The sequence below is a fragment of the Xyrauchen texanus genome, chromosome 16, assembly GCF_025860055.1.
Source record: "Xyrauchen texanus isolate HMW12.3.18 chromosome 16, RBS_HiC_50CHRs, whole genome shotgun sequence".
Classification (NCBI taxonomy): Eukaryota; Metazoa; Chordata; class Actinopteri; order Cypriniformes; family Catostomidae; genus Xyrauchen; species Xyrauchen texanus.
Window position 1 is genome coordinate 35,051,515 of NC_068291.1, and position 23,050 is coordinate 35,074,564.

A 23,050-nucleotide genomic window follows, 5' to 3' on the forward strand; every position below is an offset into this window, starting at 1 on the left:
GAGTTGCTCTGCAGACACAACTCCAGCAAATGGGTTTGTACATGCTTAAATACATATGATCTACCAAGGAGTGGCTAATACATTCCATATGTGTCACTGGACACCTCTGTGGAGAAGCCTCACCATATTTTCTTTAGTGTTAACACAGGAGACTCAGTTTGCCATATGTGAGGGGCCCCACATTCCACAGAAAAAGAAAGACCATCCTTTTTCCACCCTAATTGTAGAATAAAATGGCTATATTTACATTGATTATATTGATTCATTTATATTCAACTTTATAAAAATATTCTACAATATAAACACAAAAAATTCCATATTCATATTATATTTGAGTTTTACATATATTGCCAAATACCATATTCTCTACATTTATATCGCTGCTGTGAAGTTTATTGTAATCTTACTCTGGTTACTTGTTTTAGTTATAATCTTTTAGCTTTATCGGCATTCAACAATTCAATAAATAATTGTATTTCAGATAAATCTCTATTGATGTTTAATATTTTAGCAACAAGAATGCTTATATAATAGTTGTTGAACTTTTCTGGGTGGGAGTGTCATGTCTTCACCAGCCTAAAGCCAGGCTCTTGAATATATTTGTTTTGGTGGTTTACTGAGTTTTGGAGAGCTGTCCACATGGCTCACCTCACAGGTCCGAGTGAGCAGATGGGGCCAAGACACTGTGGATGCAAACACACTCCTCACACCTGCCTCATCTGACCTCTCACTCCGTTACATTTCCAATGACTGCATCTGAATGACCAAGAAGCCCATACATTTTAATGTAAATAAAATAATTTGTTTGCTGAAGTACTTACATTCTTTTCTTTGGACTTTTACTTAATTTTGCTAATCAAGTCGACAAGGTTAAAGATATCTGTGATTATCTATTGTATAGGATGAATCATTCTTGATTCCAGACACCTATGACGTCAAAAGTACTTTTGCATTTTTAAAATGCAATGTTTTCTTTGATCCTGATCTTATCTTGATCTGAGTTTTGATTTTGCGGTTGTCCAAACAAATTGCCCATGAATGAGAGGAAGTCGTCTTGCAGCCAGGTATTCAAAGGCTGTCTGTTGTCTAAATAATCGATGTGCTTTATGTGCATATATGTATAATGGATCAGATTACTCTGTTGTTCAACAGTACAGGGGATAAGAGACAAACAGTAATTGACAAATAGCATGTGCATGATTGTTTTAGTTTGTTTCAACATCAAGATTTTAGGTTAAAATTCAATCTGAATATGCAAAAAATATATATTATACATTTTATAAATTATAATAACCTTTTTGCAGTTCTCTTAAAAACTCATGCCTTGTGACAAATACATTTTTAAAAGTGCAAATATTTCTTAAAGTGTCACAATTTAATATGAGGTCAAAAACTGTATATTACGTATAGAAGATTTAGAAGAATGTTCACTGTCTCTGATTGATTCGTCAGCTACCCTGCAACTGATTCTAGTGCGCTTGCAATATACTTCACACACTGTTTTTCTGCATGTTCTCAGCACAGACGTGGGAAAAGGACATTGGAACATAATCTTTATCAGGCGTACAGACAGAAAGCATCTTTTTTGCACTATAGAGCTGGATATTATGTCAATGTGTTGGTTAAGTTTCCAGTTTTTAGGCTTTTTTACTACCTATGAGCAGAATCACAAGACATCTCAGCTGCCTTTCAGAATGTGTTTTACTAAGACAACAAGCTCTAAAAGGACCAAACGATGACTTTGTTTTTGCACCAATAAAATGTATGTGTTAGATCAGCTGTGCTTTGAAGGCATCCAATCACAGTAATGTTGTAAGTTCTTGTACAGATTTTGATTTTGATCGAAAGGACATTGCATGTATTATATATGCATTAATATACGTATATGCATTAATAAAGGTGATGTGTCATTGTTTTTAGTTGAATGCACTTTGCTGCACTCTACTTAATCTCAACAAACACTTGAACGTATAAGATGAAAAGGAATTTGATATATATATATATATATATATATATATATATATATATATATATATATATATATATATATATATATACATCCATCCATGGACGTATATGTGACAGCTTGACAGCAATGACAGCTTTGCACATCCTTGGCATTCTAGCTGTCAGCTTGTCCAGATACTCAAGTGACATTTCACCCCATGCTTCCTGTAGCACTTGCCATAGATGTGGCTGTCTTGTTGTCCACTTCTCACGCACCTTACAGTCTAGCTGATCCCACAAATGCTCAATGGGATTAAGATCCATAACACTCTTTTCCAATTATCTGTTTTCCAATGTCTGTGTTTCGTTTGCCCACTATAAACTTTTCTTTTTGTTTTTCTGTGTCAAAAGTGGCTTTCTCTTTGCAATTCTTCCCATAAGGCCTGCACCCCTGAGTCTTCTCTTTTCTGTTGAAAATGAAACTGGTGTTGAGAGGGTAGAATTCAATGAAGCTGTCAGCTGAGGAGATGTGAGGCATCTGTTTCTCAAACTAGAGTCTATGATGTACAGTACTATATATATATATATATATATATATATATATATATATATATATATATATATATATATATATATATCAAGTTAATGTTCATGACCATCAGAATGGGGAAAAATATATGATCTCAGTGATTTGGACCGTGGCATGATTGTTGGTGCCAGATGGGCTGGTTTGAGTATTTCTGTAATACTGTATTGCTGATCTGGGATTTTCACGCATAACAGTCTCTAGAGTTTACTCCGAAAGGTGCCAAAAACTAAACTTTCAGTGAGAGGCAGTTCTGTGGACATAAATGCCTTGTTGATAAGAGAGGTCAACAGAGAATGGCCAGACTTTATTTATTTGATTCCTTTTACTTTGTTATTTTTAAGTGCTGTGCTACTTGAACCTTTATAATTTTCTGTTATTGAAATGAGTTATCTGCTAGTGAGAGTAAAAGCTCACATCTGCATAATTTACAGTCCTTACATATGCTCCAGAGATTTGCTTCACAGTTGTCACAGTTATTTTGTGTTCTCAGTAGGCTAGGTGTCATTGTTTTCACTTTTTTGATTGTGTGTCTTTGAGGAAGAGAACGTAAAAGCTACAAGGGTGTATGTGTGTATGTCTGTTTTATTACACGTCACTAGGCCAAATTTCTGAAATTCCTTGCGTATACAGTATAGTAAAATATTAAATTGTGCATTTATACACAGTTTGCAGTAACAATGCAACTAAATTATTCATTTTCAGTGAAAGTTAGGGTTTTGAGGCAACATGAGCGATGCCGATCGTTGCCAATGTGACGTAATTGAGAAGAGTTAAACTTTTTGCAAATGAGCAGCAACACAACTCATGATCTGCCCCCTCCAAAAACGCCTACTAGCAACCAGCAAGGCTGCTTTAAAAGGTGTATAAATCTGCCAAAACATGTTTTATCTACTTATATTAACAAGTTTCTCTGATATAACAAATATCATTAGCTCTGTATAAATAACATAAGGTCTATGAGATGACCTCACTAATATACTGTAACAATTTTGAGTGTGCATTTAAGTTATAGCCCTTTGCACTCATGTACATTGTGCACATTTTGTCGCAGGTGCCCCCTTGACTGTATGAAGGGCTCTCAGTATCTAAACACTCTCTGACCAGTGCGGTGTGTTACCTATTCACAGCCAGGATGCTTTGTACAGCACTATTAATATTAATGTACCTATCTCTACAAAAACCAGCTGGAGAGTCAGAGAAGCTGCTCTCTGTCATTTTAACACAGAATAGTGATACACTTGCAATCAATATCCAGTCAGCATTCAGCTTTATGCATTTCCATTAAACATTAAAGTAATATGCTTATGTGAATGCAGTATGGATATTATTTAAACAATCCAGGTTTTTTGCTGGTCAGTTAATCACAGTTATTGCTTTTGATACATGCAGTGTTTTTATTTTGTTTTTTATTATTATTAGTTGACCTTATAGCTGTTGGGATTATTTGTAAAAATTTTTATGATTAAATTTAAGTTAGATTTTTTTATCACCTCAGACTTTTATTTGCAAAATAGTGAAGGAAAAATGGCGAACAACAATTACTCGACATACATGAAAACTCCTTCAGCACTGTTTAAAAATAGTCCTGTATGCCACCCCAGGAAGCTGGTTAAGAGAATGCCCATGACTGTGAAGAGCTGTAATCTAGACAAAGGAAGACTACTTTGAAGAAGGTAAAATATAAAATAGTTTCGAATTTTTAAACTTTTTGGTAACTACATAATTCCCATATTTACATTTGTGTTATTTCATAGTTTTAATGACTTGACTATTATTCTAAAATGTGCAATAATGAAGAATTATTACGTGTGTCCAAACTTTTGACTGGTTGTGTATATAATCACAAAATTAGATCAAGATAAAAATCACCATTTCTTTTCTTCAGCATTGTTGTCTTCCTCTTGATAGCAACATTCATTCCAACAGTCCACATAAAGAGAGAACACACACACACACATGCATACAAACTCAACTGGAGATAGAGGTTTCAGCATTTGAAGTGCCATAAAGGCAAAACCACTCAAACATTTTGATAAACACACACCATTAGTGTTACAAGTGAAGTGGAGTGCTGGTCAATATGGGCCTGCCCCCTCATTAGAGAAAGCACAGTCCTCATCTACTAGACCTCCACAGATAAAAGGCTTGTCTCTCCCCATCAGCCTTACACAGGTCTGCCTCAGCAATTATCTGCTACCCCGCACTGTTAAAGCCCACAAAACCACAGCCATATTAGCCCACTGTACAACTGTGACTGTGTACAAAACATCATTTTATTCTGGCGTGCTGGACATATAGTACAATATGCTGACATATCCATCTGTCTTTCTGTCTGTTTGCGTCTTTATCTCCCTCCTTCGCTCTTCTGCCTATGTTCACTTTTAATATATATTGTATTTTATTTTATTTATTTTTATCTTTTCAACATATGTGTTTGGATGCCATGAAGTATTTTTTTTTTTTATTTGTTTTTACCATTTATGCATTCTTGTTTATATTTCCATTGCATGTCAAATCAACAACATTTCAGAAACTTTCCCAGCTGACATTTTTAATTTTCTTAATACTTTTTTCTAAAAGGATAAACATAAATGATAATGAAAGCCATAATATTAAATTCCATGGATCAATATTTACTTAATAAGCCACTGTTTTGTAGAGGAGGGTCAAAATGGCAGTTTTCTCCCATGATTTTAGAGCAAAAACCTAGACAGGAAGGTAGCAGACAGGTAGGTCTATTACTAACATCAGTGGACTTCAGCACCTCTTGTTGTATTAAGAGTCCAAAAAATCAGAAAAACATATTTTTTTTTGCTGTTTTTCGATCCACACACAACTTACCACGTGCCCCATTGAGAGCTAGAACCACTAATCGCTACCACGAGGGTACTAATCGTTACCCCATGTGACTCTACCCTCCCTAGCAACCGGGCCAATTTGGTTGCTTAGGAGACCTGGCTCACCTAGGTCACTCCAGCACACCATGGATTCAAACTCTTGACTCCAGGGGTGGTAGTCAGCATCAAAACTCGCTGAGCTACCCATGGCCCTCATCTTGTTTCCCATTCTGATGGTTGATGTGAACACTAACATTAAATGAAGCGCCTGACCCTTATATGCATGATTTTATGCACTGCACTGCTGCCCCACAATTGGCTGATTAGATAATTGCATGGATGTTTGTTGGTGCCAGACGGCTGGTTTGAATATTTCTGTAACTGCTGATCTCCTGGGATATTCACGCACAACAGTTTCAAGAATTTACTCAGAATGGTGCCAAAAACACACACACAGTATCCTCTTCATGCCGCCAAAACAGCACCGATCCTCCAAGGCATGTAGGTGTCTTGTGGTATCTGGCACCAAGACATTAGCAGCAGATTCAGATTCTTCAGGTCCTGTGTGTTGCGAGGTTGAGCCTCCGTGGATTGGACTTGTTGGTCCTGCACATCCCACAGACGTTCAATCGGATTGAGATCTGGGGAATTTGGAGGCCAGGGCAACACATTGAACTCTTCATCATGTTCCTCAAACCATTACCGAACAATGTGTACAGTGTGGAAAGGTGCATTATCCTGCTGAATGAAGCCACTGCCATCAGGGAATACCATTGCCTTGAAGGGGTGTACCTGGGCTGCAGAAATGGTTGGGTAGGTGGAACATTTCAAATTGACATCCACTTGAATGGCCGGATCCAAAGTTTCCCGGCAGAACATTGCCCAGAGCATCACACTCCCTCCACCAGCTTGTCGTCTTCCCACAGCGCCTTCCTGGTGCCATCACTTCCCCAGGTAAATGGTGCACACATACACAGCCGTCCTTGTGATGTAATAGAAAATGGGACTCATCGGACCAGGTGACCTTCTTTCACTGTTCCAAGGTCCAGTTTCGACACTCGCATACCCATTGTAGGCACTTTCGACATTGAACATGGTTCATCATGGGCACTCTGACTAATCTGCGGCTATGTAGCCCCATATGCAGCATGGTGTGATGCAATGTGTGTTGTGACACATTCCTCCCGTAACCATCATTACCATTTTTGTGATGTGCCACAGTAGACCTTCTGTCAGTTTGGACAAGACTGGATAGCCTTTGTTGCCCTCGCGCATTGATGAGCCTTGGGTGCCCAACGCTCTGTCGCCATATTGTCACTCATCGGACCGCTGTCTGTAGGTACTCACTACGGCTGACCAGGAGCACCCCACAAGTCTTGCCATTTCAGAGATGCTCTGACCCAGTCGTCTGGCCATAACAATTTGGCCCTTGTCATAGTCACTCAGGTCTTTACTCCTGCCCATTTCTCCTACATTCAACACGTTGATTACAGGAACTGATTGTTCGCTTTCCATCTAATCTACCCAGACCTTGACACGTGACCTTGTTAGGAGATGATCAACGTTATTCGCTTCACCTTTGAGTGGTCATAATGTTTTGGCTCATCAGTGTATACACTGTATACAGTATGTGTGTATATACATATTGGTAATTTGTCCAAATACAAAAGAGAGGCTCCACAGAATGTGGTGGACTATGGGTCATATCCTGTGTAAATTACAGATACCAACACACAAACAAGCACTAGCGATCCTATGGGACATAATGATCATAGGTCAGAGGCAAAAAAAGGTCAGTGGTGGTATATATGGAATTCCAAATTATGGTAACATCAAAAAGATGAAAAGAGGAACTAGAAAGGGATGTAGAAAATCAAAGCCAAGGTAGATGCAGTCATGAAAAATGCTCTTTTGAATTTTGACAATACAACAGGCTCTAAGTAACTTTAGAAGATCCCAGGAAAAACAAACCAGAAGAATGTAGTTCTATAAACGAGTATTAAACGGCTCCAAATCTAACCTTCAAATCAAGATCTCTGTAGGTTGAGAAATCAATACGATACACAAAAGCAATGTGGAATGACTTTCTATACATTCTTTTTGTGATGAGTGTAGCGTTTGTCTGTAAGTTAACAAGTTCAATGCTTGAATGCAGTTACACTGCCCTATGGCTTTACTTACTGAGGTGAAACAGAAAAAAAGAAACTCTTTAATCAATCTCCTCCAGCAGATGAAGAGAGGCCTCCTCTGCAAACAGCTCCATCTCCAGAGGTTCCTCCCCAGTCCTAATCAAAGTTTTGTTGTTGACTTTGAGTCTGTTATCTAAAATTGGGTTTATGCTAAAATGGAGAAGTAACTACTGAGCTTTGAACCACAGAATGATAAGTGAAAATGAGGACCCAGAGAGCATCTGGTTCAGAGTATGTGAATGCACTTCCTGTTTACCGTTTCTGCCCATCATTACACATCTGCAAGTCTGTACTAGTAGTATAGTGTTAGTTTATAATAATAATAATAATAATAATAATAATAATAATAAGATAACTTTTGTTTTATAAATTATGGTAATATTATTATTATTATTATTATATTATTATTATTATATAATAATAATATATAATATAATAATAATAAGATAACTTTTGTTTTATAAATTATGGTAATACTATTATTATTAATATATTGCCTTTATTATTGCTATTATTACATTATTATGATTGTCATTAATATTAACACCATTATCCATTTCTTATATTTTGGAAAGGAATTGCGTTCCCTTTATTTGCTTATTTATCTGTGTGGCCACTCAGTTTGCAGGGAAATTGGACGACTAAACCTTACGGAAAGATTTGGCCTACAGAACTGACCCTCTCAGATGCTGGTGAGAACATAAAATTAAATGTATTAGCTTTGGCTGTATTTGTCTATATATAAGTTCTCAGAAATTATATGACTGCTTAAATGTCTGTTCCTAGAGCACTCAGCATTGTTCATCCAGTATGCTCTAAACTCTCTTTCTCTGTCTTTCTCCAGACACTTTCATTCCATCTTTAAATGGATTGTTTTGTCTCCGTCTGACTCAGCCTGTATTTTCTAGTTCTCAAAGGCAGTGAAAAGTGTCATTTTCTTAAAACTCATAGCAAAGCGGTTTCTTTGAAGTCTGCTGACTTTAGTGTGTGACTAAAGCTTGGGGTATCTGTAGAGAGCAACATGTTTAAATATGCATATATATACATTCTTCCATTTATTACAGTGCTTGCAAGGCAGCACTATATTTATTTTTCATAAATATATATTTTTTTTAACCCCTATCCCTAAGTATTGAACTTCTAATTCAGTCTGAACTCTTTTACATACTCCGTACAAATGGAGTTTTGTCGATTATTTCAGCCTTGGGTGTGCTACCTAAGTTTATTTAAAAATAGAAAATAGGATTTAAATTAAGATTTAAATCAATCTTACAAATCAAAGAATGTAATATAACATTTTGAAAATGTAACTGGCAAAATGTACTGAATTGTTATTTGCCTTTTCTTCCTTGCAAATATATTTAAACGTGCACAGCCAAGATGCGTTTAAGTGTCATGACAATGGTAAAACAGCTGTGATGCAGCTTTTCATTTACACTGAACCTTTATCTTACCGAATACAGATTTTTTTTGCTGCGTTTTAAGTTTATAATATATTTCCTTCAGGGAATGCAAATTTATTTACGCGTATTATATTTTAGTTTTTTGTGGAATTTTATTCCAAACACTCCATTACATTTTGATAAATGTTAAAGATGATGTTTAAAATGGTGGTTAGGGTACGGCCAGCCCCTCATTACCCCCTACTAAGCCTTCCCTGTTAGCTCAGAGCCCTGAATGGCCTTTATGTAAATAATGAGTTGTGGTGGCAGGCAGGAAGAATAGCCTCCCTCCTGTGTAATTGCCTTTGTGTTTGTCCCAAGGGAGAGCTTTTTTTGGGCTGTTCATACAGCTGTCCTTGCTGATCAGCACCATGTCTCATAATGTCCGCCCTGGAGCTACTTATCCACCTTATTTTGCAACGTGGAAGTAAGCAAGTGGTTGCATTTCCAAACTTGCACACAACCACAGGATGTACAGTAGGATGTAGCCATGACAGACAGAGCTGAAGACTGTCCGGTTCAACAGACAGAGGTACAGTGAAGCTGAAAGTCTGGGAAAGTGATTTGGTACCTCTTTGTGTTGGTACCTCAAGGTGTTGCTCATTTGCAGACTGCAGCCTTCTGGTGGAAACATAGCTCTGCAGGAATGATTGTAGGTAAACTTCCGTAGAACCACTGATTGTTCTATATGCTAGCATCTGAGATGAACTTATATACATGCAGCAACCAGCAGCCAGTGTGGAGAGACAAGGATGGGTGTAACATGCACAGGGGGTGGCTGTGGCTCAGGAGGTAGAGTGGGTTGACCACTAATCGCAGGGTTGGTGGTTTGATTTCCGGCCCACACGCCTCCACATGCCGAAGTGTCCTTGGGCAAGGCACTGAACCCAGAGTTGCTCCTAATGACAGGCTAGTGCCTTGCATGGCAGCTCTGCCATCATTGGTGTGTGAATGTGTGTGTGAATGGGTGAATGAGACGCAGTGTAAAGTGCTTTGAATACTGCAAAGGTTAAAAAGGCACTATATAAGTGCAGACCATTTACCATTTACTCTCTTGGGTTTATTGAAGACCAGATTATTTGCAGAGGCCTAATTGTGCATGCAGGAAGACCAGCTAAAAGATATGACAAGTGATTGAACTGAAATAGTTGTGTGGCATGAGGAAGGCTCTCATCTTCCTAATGTGGTAGAGTGCAAATCTACAAAATCGGGCTGTTTTTGTGATGTGTTCAGTGAAATTTAGTTTCTTGTTGAGGGCTACCCCTAAGTGTCTGACCGTTTTGGATGGTGTTATTGTAGATGATCCCAGCTGAACACTGGTGTTGTGTTCAACAGCACAGTTGGCTAGAAAGACAAGGTGCTCGGTCTTCGCTAGGTTGAGTTAAAGTTGGTGTTCTTTCATCCTGGCCGAGATGTCATTCAGGCAGTCCGAGATCTGAGTAGTCACCATGGGGGTCATCAGGCCAGAAAGACATCAGCATAGTATTGGTGAGGAAACCTGTGTGCTTCACTGAAAATTCATACATTTGATGAATGATTGCTAGATAAGATAAACTTTGGTATCTTTAGTCTAATGTGCTCTGATTAATCGATCACAAAAATACCAGGAATGTGTATTTAGAAAATAAATCATGTACCTTTGATTTTATGTTGACTTTAAAGTCTTTGTCCCTCTTTGGCTTTATACCTATCAGTTCCACAATCCTGGCCAATACAGAAAGAGAGAAAGAAAGCAATAACTTGAGAAGGAGTGTGCATGCTTTAGTCTGGGCACCTATTTCTGAAGTGCTCTTAAGTGCTTAATGTTGAGCCTCAGGCATTGTGACAGCGGCATACACTCAGCTAAAAGAAAGAACTTAAGCTCTCTTCTGAGTGGCTCTGGACTTTTTATTTTGAGGACAGCTGTAGAAAGTCAGCTTGTCCTGGTGTAGCTTACTGTCAAAAGGCTGGACTCTAAATAGTCTTCCCTCTAGTGAGCTGATGCAAGTTTTTGGTGAAGCAGTTAAATCAATTTCTGATGTTTAAAGAATTGAATAGTCACTGCCCTAACCTCCCATCGTAAATTGTGTTCATAAATCCTCTAGGTCAGCCCGGAAATACTAACCCAGCTGATGTAATTAACAACCGCAACCCTCGTAAACATGCATTGGAACCTCCATGCTGGAATATATTCTCGGTGGAAAAGTAAAGACACAGCTTTTTAATGCCACTTAGATGTTCTCCTTGCGTTCTCGCAGTCTGGCCAGCCAGAGCAAAATCAAATCATAACCCAGACATGTTTCGTAGGGCTTTTCATTATTAGTGGTTGAAATGTCTCAAGCGTATTGTCTTAATGCAGAGAAAATTTACTTCGAGGTTTGTTTGTGTAGCTCCAGGTAAGCTTTTGTTTTGATTTTCTCACCAAAGTGAACAGTGTCTGTTTGCACTTATCAGCGTTTGGCCACAAGAAAGTGGTGTCACATCTGCTAAATCAGCTTGCTTTTTATTATACCTCTGGGCCTTTTTCCAAAATAGAAATGTACCTCCACCTTGTCTTTCTTCAAAGTTTCCAGAAATTTCACCCAGAGAAGCATTCACAGTAAGAACGATTAATTCTTTGAAGTAATCCGTAATTATTTGTTTCCACATAATTCAGTACTTTTGCGTATTGTTGCACAAGTGATACAGTGAATATGTAGGTAAAACTGGTAAAACTGTAATAAAACAATGACCAGTTGACTATACATTAGCCCACTTGTTCTATGGCTACATTTAATTCTTTTTTTTTGTTTTTTTGGAATACCCAATTCCCACTTCTTAGTAGGTCCTCATGGTGGCGCTGTTACTTACCTCAATCTGGGTGGCGGAGGACAAGTCTCATTTGCCTCTGCTTCTGAGACAGTCAGTCCACGCAAATGTTCATGGTTCATTGTAAATGGTTCATTTGCAAATCGGTCTGAATCAAATTTATTTAAATAAATAAATAGTTTCCAGATTTTTATTCACAAAAAGGCCATGGAAATGTTATGGAAATTAATTGCTCAAAGGCGGCGAGAACTCTGTATATAGGTGTTTTAGTTTTATAGAAGTATAGTTGTTTTGTACTCTACTAGTCAGTAGTGGGCAGCAATACTGTGGGCTTAAGAAAGAATTTGTGAATTGAGGCCACCTAACTGACATGCATGAGCAATAAACATAGAAAATGACTGTCAAACAGCAGCATGAGCTATACAATTGCATCTTTCTAGGATCAGACTGATCTATCGTAGTAATCCTTGAACGAAAGCAGTGGGGAAAGCGCTGTCACACAAGTCACAACAGTCCTACCAGCTGAATTTAAATTATTTTTCACAGTCTGAGCCAGTGCAAAAATTCAGACTTGGTGTGAAAAAGTTAATAGGTATACATTGTTTAGAGTTATAAACATTTACTCAGATCAGTCGAAAGCTGTCCTATGTTTTCCCAAATCTCCCAATGGACCCCAGTCTTGTTTGCTTCATCAGATTGACCCATTTCCTCAGTGCCTTGATACAGAAAGCTGCAAAGCAAAGAGCACTAAGCAGTTAATCCTTTTACGTAGTGATTTTGACTCCTCGCGGGGATGAAATGGAATGTGTATTTGAAGCACTCGTGAATATGCAGAAGGACTTTTACATTGTTAGTTTCACGTTCCCTTCCTTTTTTCCTCCTAAGGCAAACAGTGAATTCCTCTTCATTAAGTATTCGGCTGTTGGAACAGACTATCAATCTCAATGCTCATGCACACTGACTGATTTGATGGGTAGTGACTCCACTGGTCTGTTAGTTCTGTGCAGTCCTGGGCCTTTTCTGGCTGCTAACCAAAATCCCCAGAGGGTTAGCCGCTAGGACATGACCAAACTCTCAACTCCTGCTAGACTGAACAAGCAAAGATAGAGAGAGGCAAGACTAATCAGGATTCTCTCTCTCTCTTTCCAACTATTTGAGGCCTGTTTCAGACTGCATGCAAAATTGGCGTGCATGCAGCTCGTATTATTTCACGGGGTGTGTAAATTGCACTATGCTGCATTGCAGGGGCTTCCCAAATGCGACTGTATGAGGTTCGTCACGTAGGCTGTTTTTTTCACACAAAACACTCTGAACTTAGTAGAAAATGTACAATTTTATCTTTATCACACGATTGTTTGCAATATAGGCTTTAATAGAGCAGCACAAAGCATAGTATTGAACTACTCAACCGTTGTTTTAAAAAAGTTTTGTTGGGCTTGATGCTAGTTTCACACGCAGTTACATATAGAGTACAGAAACAAAACCTTATTACTATTTGGGTGTAAATTAGATGTCATTATGATCAAGTTTGTAAAGCTCTCAATGGCCCACTCCTAATTACTATTTTAATATAGTAAGGGAAATACTCAACATAGGTACTTGGAAATAACTTTACTTTCTCTAAAGTGCTGCAGCTCAATTACGTAGTAAAGACATTGTCATCTCAAGCGCCTCTCAAGTCTGCTGTAGTAATTACACTGCAGCTTCACATATGTACAACTTTGATGTGAGCATAGAAGCACAACAACATCAGTTTGTCTAATTTTGTACAAATCATGTCCACACAAAGCGATTGACCCTCTTTCCCAGTGCACTGCATCCACCAAAGTGTCATCAAGGGACAATAGCGCATGAACAGAACATTGGGGTGACTTTCCTCATGATTACCCCTTGTCTTTAAAGTGTATAGATGCCTTGCAGTTGAACTTTGAAGTGCAGGCTAACTTCAAAAGGAGATGAAAGCCAAGGAAGGGGGGGCCTGGCTGCTGAAAGGCAGAATGCATCATCAGAGACAAAGTAGCATATAACTGTGAATTATAATGTTCCAGATGACATAGCATTGACTTTCAAGTAAATTAAATCCATAAGGTTGAAAAACTTGTGCTGAAATGCCTGGCAGAATTGCATCTATGTGCCTTTACAAGCCACTATGTTCAGCTGTCTTTGTAGACAAGGGTCGTGATTACAGTTTTTGTGTTGACAAAAATGTATCCTAACATACATCTACAAATGAGGTGTGGCAATTTTTTGGTGGGCTTTCCATTGCGGTTACAATCCTGAGATGGGCAACACTGGAATATGCCCATGGTTAGTCTTCGAGTATAATCAGCAAAGTGGCACCAAAGTAAACACGAGTGCAAGCCAATCAAGTCAATTGCTCCTTAAAAAAAGAATGCATGCACATGGACAGAGCTCATGTCTTATTGTTGGCACAAATGGTGAGATGTATATGCAGAGAGTTACAGGTGGAATATGGGTTGGTTGTTGGAGCAGCGCTTTAGGTCATAGACCAAGTGTTCCGTATCCAATTTTAATGCGAACCCCTCACTTTCTGATCACTGCTGCTGGCGCCTGTAAATCCCACCCAAGCGATAGCAAACTTAAATCCACTTAATTTAGCCCCTAATCCCCCTTCCCCCTCTGAAATTTTAGAGATGGAGATTTAAGGATTAGCGGATAAATGGACAGAAAAATGGAGCTTGCACATGTTTTTCAAAGTTATTGCTTGGCAATCAGTTATTAAAATACTATGGATGCTGGAATGTTCTGAATGACCAGACTTTTTATCCTGCCAAGAAATCAAGATGATTTCTAGGAACGCTCTTTCAGAAAATAGTCTTTGCATTGACTTCTCTTGTATAACATGGAACCAATTGGATGTCACAATTGGCTGATGAGAATTATAAGGGAGTGTTTGGGATTTTGACACCCTGATCTGCTTTGCTGCTTGCTTAGTTTATTGGCAATGGATTATGTAAACTATTTCAGCCCTTTTAACCTGTGTGTGTGTGTTTGTGTGTGTGTGTGTCTAGACTGGATCTGAACAGTTTGCATGAAGAAGAATTCCTTATTCAGAAAGGTACGAATAATGACTTTAAAAAATAAAGAAAAAATATGTCTAGACAAATTTGTTTGAAATGTCTATGTTAATGGTTAAAACCTTTAGAGCAAGATATACTACAACATGCCTCTGTGTTTTACTCGCTCCTCAAGCAGACAGCAAGCAGTGTGTGTGTGTGTGTGTGTGTGTGTGTGTGTGTGTGTGTGAAGTAAGTGTGATTTCTTTCTAAAACAAAGCGAGCACAATAACCTGCAAAGAACTAGCTCAGACTATTATGTAGGGCTGTTCAGAGCTTGGATATCATCGCAATGATTTTACTGGCGATATAAAATTAAGCAATATTGTGAATATCACAATGATTTTTATGCACTTGATTTCATAAAGAGTGCATCATCAAACTAATGTCACGATCCTTCATGGCTGCACAACTAATCAAAATCGCAGCAAAATTGTGATATGGTCATTTGTTATTATTAAACCACAAAAAGATGAGATTCAATTAAATGAATAGCCTAAATGGTTTGTGTACGCTTCAAAGTAAACGGATGATGTTCACGCCTTCACACAAAAGAAGTTTGCATGCTATAAATTACTATTGCATAGGCTAAAACAAATGTAATCCTCAAAATCATAGAATAATCAACCATAATGATTCAGTATTATAATAATCAAATGGGTTCAGTTGATTACAAATTAGTAAAGCACACCTTGCTTATTCACAGAAAACATGTTTTAGTAAAAACATTCAGTATGTAGGTAAATAATGCACTGTATTACTGTATTGTTGTATATTTGTGCACATAAATGAAAAAAAAAATGATCTAGCTTTTTTACTTCATGCATTTAACATTTTGAATCCACTTGTCTAGAGTGCCTCTGATTTAACAAAAATATAAATAAAAATCCTAAGTAATTTCAGAGAAAATACATAATTATCAAGATATACACTGATGAGCCAAAACATTATGACCAGGTGAAGCAAATAATGTTTATTATCTCATAACAAGTCCACATGTGAAGGTCTGGGTCGATTAGATGGTAAGCGATCAATCAGTTCTCTTAGTCAACGTGATGAAAACAGGAGAAATGGGCAGGAGTAAAGACCTGGGCAACAGGGTGTTGGGCGCACATTTAAAATGGCCATTTCATTTAGTTTTGATACCCTTTTGGTTTAAGCCCCGAAATCAAATCTCATTCTAATGTGCTGGAAAATCATTTAACCTTCACATCAGGCTAAATCTAAAAAGATTTAATTCCTAGACTCAACTCATGTGACTCACAACTCTGTAAAAAGTCCCTCTAAAGTCAACTTATAAAGCTATTCAGGGTTTCTTACACCAAAAACAATTTAGTATTTACATGACCAGTTTTTATTCTCTGATCCTTAGAATAAAATAAGTTTTTGCTGCTGTAAATCTATGGGTCCTTTCAGACCAAACATTCTTTTACTAAAAAAAGCTAGATGTAACACAATGAATGGTACCGAACGCAGGTGTTTCAAGACATGTTTTTAACAGTTGAATTTCCTTTTAACTTGAGTCGGCATCTAAAAAACATGGCAGTCTTGCGTTAGAGGTGAAAAAAAAAACATAGAGTGGTGGGGAAACGTTCAAAGACGTCTTTCTAGTGCATATTTACATAGAAAAACAATGCAACCATGCAGATGGATGCAAAAACACCTTTGGTGTTAACGGCATTTAGACTTCTATCCGTAAATGGCCTATGTTACGATTTGGCCATGTGTGATTTTATTTCTAAAATGCGTTGATTTGTAAATATGGGTGGTTATGTTAAAGTGCTTTTCCTTGTGACTTCACATCCATTACAATTTTTGAATGACCCCTTTTTGCAGCTGAGTTTCCATAAATGGTCTGGGTGACCTGAGGAGGGAGCTTCAAGTTGTGAATGTTAGAGTATGTCTACATAGTACTGTACATTTAACTCCTATTGGAACAGGAACAAAGATCCTATTTTAAATGATGTTAACTTTAATATACCTTACTGTATATTGCTCCTTCTATTGGGCATTCTTAACATTGGCTCTGATTCCAATCTTTCTAGTAGATATCGGAGGGCTACATCCTGCTTTATTCTGAAGACATGTGTTTGGCATTGAGACTTCTTTACACCTGTCCTGGCTATTGCAGCAGCTTGTTGTGGGCCTCGGGCTGCTGGGGGGTCTTCACGGGTCTCTGCAGGCCCCAGACATATCTATTGGCTCCTGGCCCTCTCGGGATAGATTAGCCCTGGAGTAAAGTAGAGCCAGACACAGGTTGATGCCAAAAATGGGAGCCATGCCCATATGAGACCATCAGGGGCCACTATAGATCACTACCAGACTGTAAAACCAGAGGAGTTTTGATCCTTTGTTTTGTACACCATAGTATTATAATTTAATTTGATTTTGGATTATTTAATGTAGAAGTTTGTACTCCACAGATCAGACTTCTGTTTGAATATGTGTCCAACTATTGAATGGGGTTATTTCAAGTATGGATGAGATTTTATGTTTTCACTCAACTTCGGGTCTCAGAAATATAGAATTTAGTATTCTGTATACAGCTGGTATTGTTGCATTAGTGCCCCTGTATTAAAGGATGTTAGCTGGTAGACAACAGGGTTGTTGTTTTTCTGCCTCTGTGCAAGTTTTTGCATGAAATCCTCAAAAGCCTAAAAGATAATACTTTGTCCCCATTATTCTCTCTTCCAAACCTTTTTATTTTTTTTGGCTTGCATTGAAATTCTCTGAATTTCCCTCTTCTACCATTCAACATTTGTTTATAGGAAAGGTCATCCAGAAATGAAAATTAATTTACTCATTATTGTGTTGTTCCAACCCATATGGCTTGCTTTCTTCCGTGGAACACAAAAGTAGATTTTTGGCAGAATATTAGCCTCAGTCCCAATAATAGTGAATAGTGACTGAGGCTAATTTTTGCATAATGTCTCATGTTGTTTTACATGAGACATTTGTGTTTTGGAACGATATGGGCGACGTACAATCACTGAACACTTCATTAGGAACACCTGTACACCTACATATTTATGCAATTATCTAATCAGCCAATCGTGTGTCAGTAGTGCAATGCATAAAATAATGCATATATGGGTTCATGTTCGCATCAATTATCAGAATGGGGAAAAAATTTGGCCTCAGTGATTTCAACCATGGCATGTTTGTTGGTGCCTGACGGGCTGTTGTTTTTTTTTTCTTCCCAATTTGGAATGCCCATTTCCCAAAGTCCTCATGGTGGCATAGTGACTCGCCTCAATCCGGGTGGGGGAGGATAAATCTCAGTTGCCTCTGCATCTGAGACCGTCAATCCTCGCATCTTACCACGTAGCTTGTTGAGCGCGTTACCGCAGAGACTTTGCACATGTGGAGGCCCACGCTATTGTCTGCGGCATCCACACACAACTCAACACACCAACCACGAGGAGGTTAACCCATGTGACTGTACCCTCCCTAGCAACTGGGCCAATTTGGTTGCTTAGGAGACATGGCTGGAGTCACTCAGCACACCCTGGATTCAAACTCGCAACTCCAGGGGTGGTAGTCATCATCAGGGTTGGGGAGTAATGGAATATATGTAACGGGATTATGTATTTAAAATACAAAATATAAGTAACTGTATTCCACTACAGTTACAATTTAAATAATTGGTAAATTAGAATACAGTTACATTCAAAACATATTTTGATTACTGAAGAGATTACTTTGTATTTTATTGTCATTGTTTCATTTAATATTTAATCCTTTCAGATGGAAAACATTTATCCATATAAATGATGCAATCCAAAGTGCATTTGAACAGCGGTGAAACACTTTCTTATGATGTGTTACATTCATACGAGCAGACATAAAAGTGAGTTTGAAGTAAGTTTGAAGCAGAAGAAATAAATCTTGTGTAAATTTTCAGCTTTATGCTAAGCTAAAATGCTATTTCTAGCCATTTTACATGCATGTTACCAGGCACGATCATATTTTTTTATCAAGAAAATTGTCGTTTGATCATAATTTCCTTTTTTCTAGTAAGAACTTTGATATTAAGGCAAAAATCCTATCCTTGATGATATTTTTTGCGTTGTTTTACTGTAACTTGTTGATCTTGTTTTAGAAATGACACTGCGTAAGATATTTAGGTTTTTCAGAGAATGTATTTTTAACATGTGTATTTTGTCTTACTGTACAGGCAGAGTTTTTATAGTCAAAACAATTAAAACAATTAAGTAATTCAAATGATTTAGAATACGTTACTGACCTTGAGTAGTCTAACGGAATACATCACAAATTACATTTTACAGCATTTATTTTGTTATCTGTGGACTGCATTTAAAAAGTAACCTTCCCAAAGCGTCAATACTCGTTGAGCTACCCAAATCAACCCAGAGTATTTCTGTAACTGCTGATCTCCTGGGATTTACAGCACAAAAAAAACATCCAGTGTTCTGTGGACGAAAATGCCTTGTTGGTAAGAGAGGTCAACGGAGAATTACCAGACTGGTCCGATTCAAATGAAAGGCCATGTTAACTGAGGCAACCATTCTGGACAATTGTGTTGAGCAGAATACTTAATGTTTCAAAATGCACAACATGTTGAGTCTTGTGGCAGATGGGCTACCACAGCAGGAGACCACGTGGGGGACTTTATTAGGACCATATAAAGTGTTCCTATGTAAATAATAAAGTATTCAATGAGTGTATTGCCCCTTTTTAGATGAATATTTTGTACAGCTCTACTCAAACTCAAAACAGTGAGGGAATCAAAAATGTGTCTCAGATTATCAACTGAATCCAGCTGCTTTCACCTCCACCTCCACCTCACTTGCACTTCACACCACAGTCCAGGAGAGCAGAGAGCAGAAAATAATTCAGTGTCATCTCAACCCATATGTAGTGAAACCAGTATACTGTTTTGTGTCAACGGTGATGGTGTTCAAACATGTTTCAGCAGATTGGCACATTATCTTTATTTATCGCCACCAGACATTTTCACAAGTTCATGTGAAGTGTCGTGCAAAGGCTAAGTCAAGTCTCATGTCAACATAGAAGCTTCAACTTGTGTGCTATAGTTGTCCAAAGAGCAACAGAATGCATGAGTCCATTTTGTCTAAACAGAATTGCGATATTCAGAGAAAATATTTCTCATTTCCATGTTTTTTTGCATCTGTTTTTTAATAGATTTTCTATGCAAACATGTGCTAGATGGACGTCTTTGACCATTGCTCTGTGTCTCACGCAAGAGGGCCACATTTTTAAGGCTTTTCAAGAACTAATTGACCTTAATTGAGATTTTATTTTTTATTGTGAATTGCGATTTCAATCACTTGGGCTGTTGGTCAATGGAATTAGTTGCTTATGAAAACCTCAGCTGATTAACTACAACATATTTTGTGTGTATTTTTACTGTACATAAAAGTGTTTTCTGATTTCAATGTTGGTGTGTTTTCTTGTTTGGTATTTTTCATATTCCCATTGTGTCTGATTAGCATGTGCCATACAGATGTCAACACAATTCCATCCTTTTTGTTTTTTACTCAGGCAGGGGGAGGAAGGGAGGTCTTCATGCCTGATTACTAATAAAAATTTGCCGGGATTATCAACTCAGGGGGGCTGATGTTGCTGAAGTGACAGAGCCAAAATAGCTAATCTTCACAGTCACAGTTTCAAGCACTTAGTTTCTCAGTTGTCTGTGAAATAAGCTACTCCATTTCCCTCCACCCACTCTACCTCTCTCTCACCCACACACACACACACACTCTTCCCTTCACTCTGACCCCTAATACTGAATATTTTTAATAGTTTATTTAGATTGGTGTGCACTTAGTAAAGCAAGGCTAAAGATCTCTGATGTTGTCCGGTAAACTTCACACACACTACCAATCAAAGGTTTGGACACACCTACTTGTTTTTTTATTGATTCTTCTCATTCTTTAATTCTTTAATACTCTTATCTACATATTAGAATAATAGAAAAGTAAGGAAAACATTGAAATAACACAGATAGATGTTGGAAAGTTACACAGATGTAAAAAAAAAATTATAACAATCTTGTATTTTAGCAAAGTAGCCACACTTTGTCTAGAATACACTCGCAAACAATTTATGAGGTATCCACCTGGGATGCTATTTACTCACTTTTATGCCATCCTAGATGTGTATGACTTACTTTCTTCTACTGAACACAAATGAAGATTTTTAGAACAATATCTCAGCTGTGTAGGTCCATGCAATGCAAGTGAAAGGTGACCGGACCTTTCAAGCTCCAAAAATCACATAAAGGCAGCAGAAAAGTTATCCATATGACTCCAGTGTTTAAATCCATATCTTCTGAAGCTAAGCAATCACTTTTTGCGGGAAACGGATCAATATATCAATCTTTTTTTTACTATAAATCTCCACTTTCACTTTCAGAATGTGAAAGTGATGTAGAGATTTAAAGTAAGAAGGACTTGAATATTGATCTTTGTCCCACCCACACCTATTATATCACTTCTGAAGATATGGATTTAACCACTGGAGTCATATGGATTACGTGTATACTGCCTTTATGTGATTGTTGGCGCTTGAAAGGTCTGGTCACCTTTCACTTGTTTTGCATGGACCTACAGAGCTGGAATATTCTTAAAAACTCTTTGTTTGTGTTTAGCAGAAGCAAGAAAATCATACATATCTGGGATGGCATGATGGTGAGTAAATTATGAAAGAATTTTCATTTTTGGCTCAACTAACCCTTTACGAGTTTTAATAAACATTGGCACTTTTGGTCATCATCATTCAATATAGTAAAACTTTATTGTGTTGTGTGTTTATTTTACCCCTCAGGACGTGGAGATCCGTACAAACGCGGCACTCTACCTCCCTCAGATTAGTGAGCTGTTAAACAGAGTGCCCCGACAGATGCTGCTCCTTCTGAAGACCAATGACCTGCTGAGAGGCATCGAGACCATCCTGCAGACCAGAGCCAGCTCCAGCTCCATCATTAACATGTCCCGCTGCTGTACTCGCGCCATTGCCAGGTAAAACGCAAGTCACAGTAAAGTGTCAGTCTTCTGATGTCTCTTTTAAACTTCAGGGTTTGAAAAGAACACTGATATGCTGAGGTAGTCTACCCTTTTAAATGGGTGCTCGACTAGAGTTTTGGATACTATAGTGAATCTGTACTAGTATAGCATAGTATAGAATGGCATAGTAAAATATAGTATATATACACACAGCATTTAGTATAGTGGTTCAGGATTTCTTCATCCAGTTACTTCAGCATTTAATGTTGGTGGTAAAAACAGCTTCCTGTGCTTTAGTGCTAGGGTTTTGGTCACTGCAGCAGCTTCTGACATGTGAGCCAATGCTCATATTTTATTGGTCAGAGCATTTCATCAGTAGGACAAAAATAAAATTAAAATCTACACACTCATCATAAAAAAATAAAATAAAAAAAGTCTTGCTTTGCAAGTACACGAATGTTATCTCCATGTGCGAATGGATCTATAATAATCTAGAGTTTCTATTCAAAATCTTCATCATTGTGAAAATTTGCCTTTGGTGTGCAAAGGCCTTAAAGGTGCACTCAGAAACTTTTTGTCTTTGTGTCATCTTAGACTTACACTGACACCTAGTGGCTTGGATGCTACGTCATTAAAAATCAATAGTTTTCATTTTCAGATGCCATTGTAGAAATGTACTATTCACAGTCAGCCATGATTACTTTAATCAATGAGTGAAAGTGTCAAATAACAGGATGATTATTGAGATTAAGCGAGTAGAGCTGGTCATGTGATTCTGACATGGCATCCCCCTATGTTACTATGTCTAAGGTGACTGCAGTCTTCCTTCTTATGTGAGTGGTCATGATTTCTTACATATATTGCAAAATTAACAATTCATGTCTTTAGAAGTATAATATACTGTGGTATAGGAGTTTTCAAACTAGGGTCTGGGTTAAAAGGAAAACATTTACTGATTTTGGCATTAATGTTTCTTTCTACCTTCTAAAGTTCAGAAGTTGTGATTAATTGGTATTATTTTACTCTATTTACAGTTGTAGTTTTTAACAGTAAGAAATAGAAGAATAAATTATTCTTAACAATGTGCAACATATTTTCCAGAACAGTTTTTTATTTATTTTGGATCTTTCTAGGGGATTTCTCTTTGCCACTGTCCTGGGGTTTTTAGGCACTATATATAACTTTATATATGT

At 37.7% G+C, this 23,050-nt stretch overlaps 1 protein-coding gene across 1 annotated transcript in view; it reads left to right on the forward strand.

Moving 5' to 3' along the window:
- LOC127656965 (aarF domain-containing protein kinase 1-like) overlaps positions 1–23,050 on the forward strand; it is a 175,034-nt gene that overhangs the window by 144,014 nt on the left and 7,970 nt on the right. Inside the window, exon 10 of the mRNA XM_052145559.1 lies at positions 21,679–21,872. Within this exon, the coding sequence (XP_052001519.1) occupies positions 21,679–21,872 (194 nt within the window). The remainder of the gene's footprint in view (positions 1–21,678; positions 21,873–23,050) is intronic.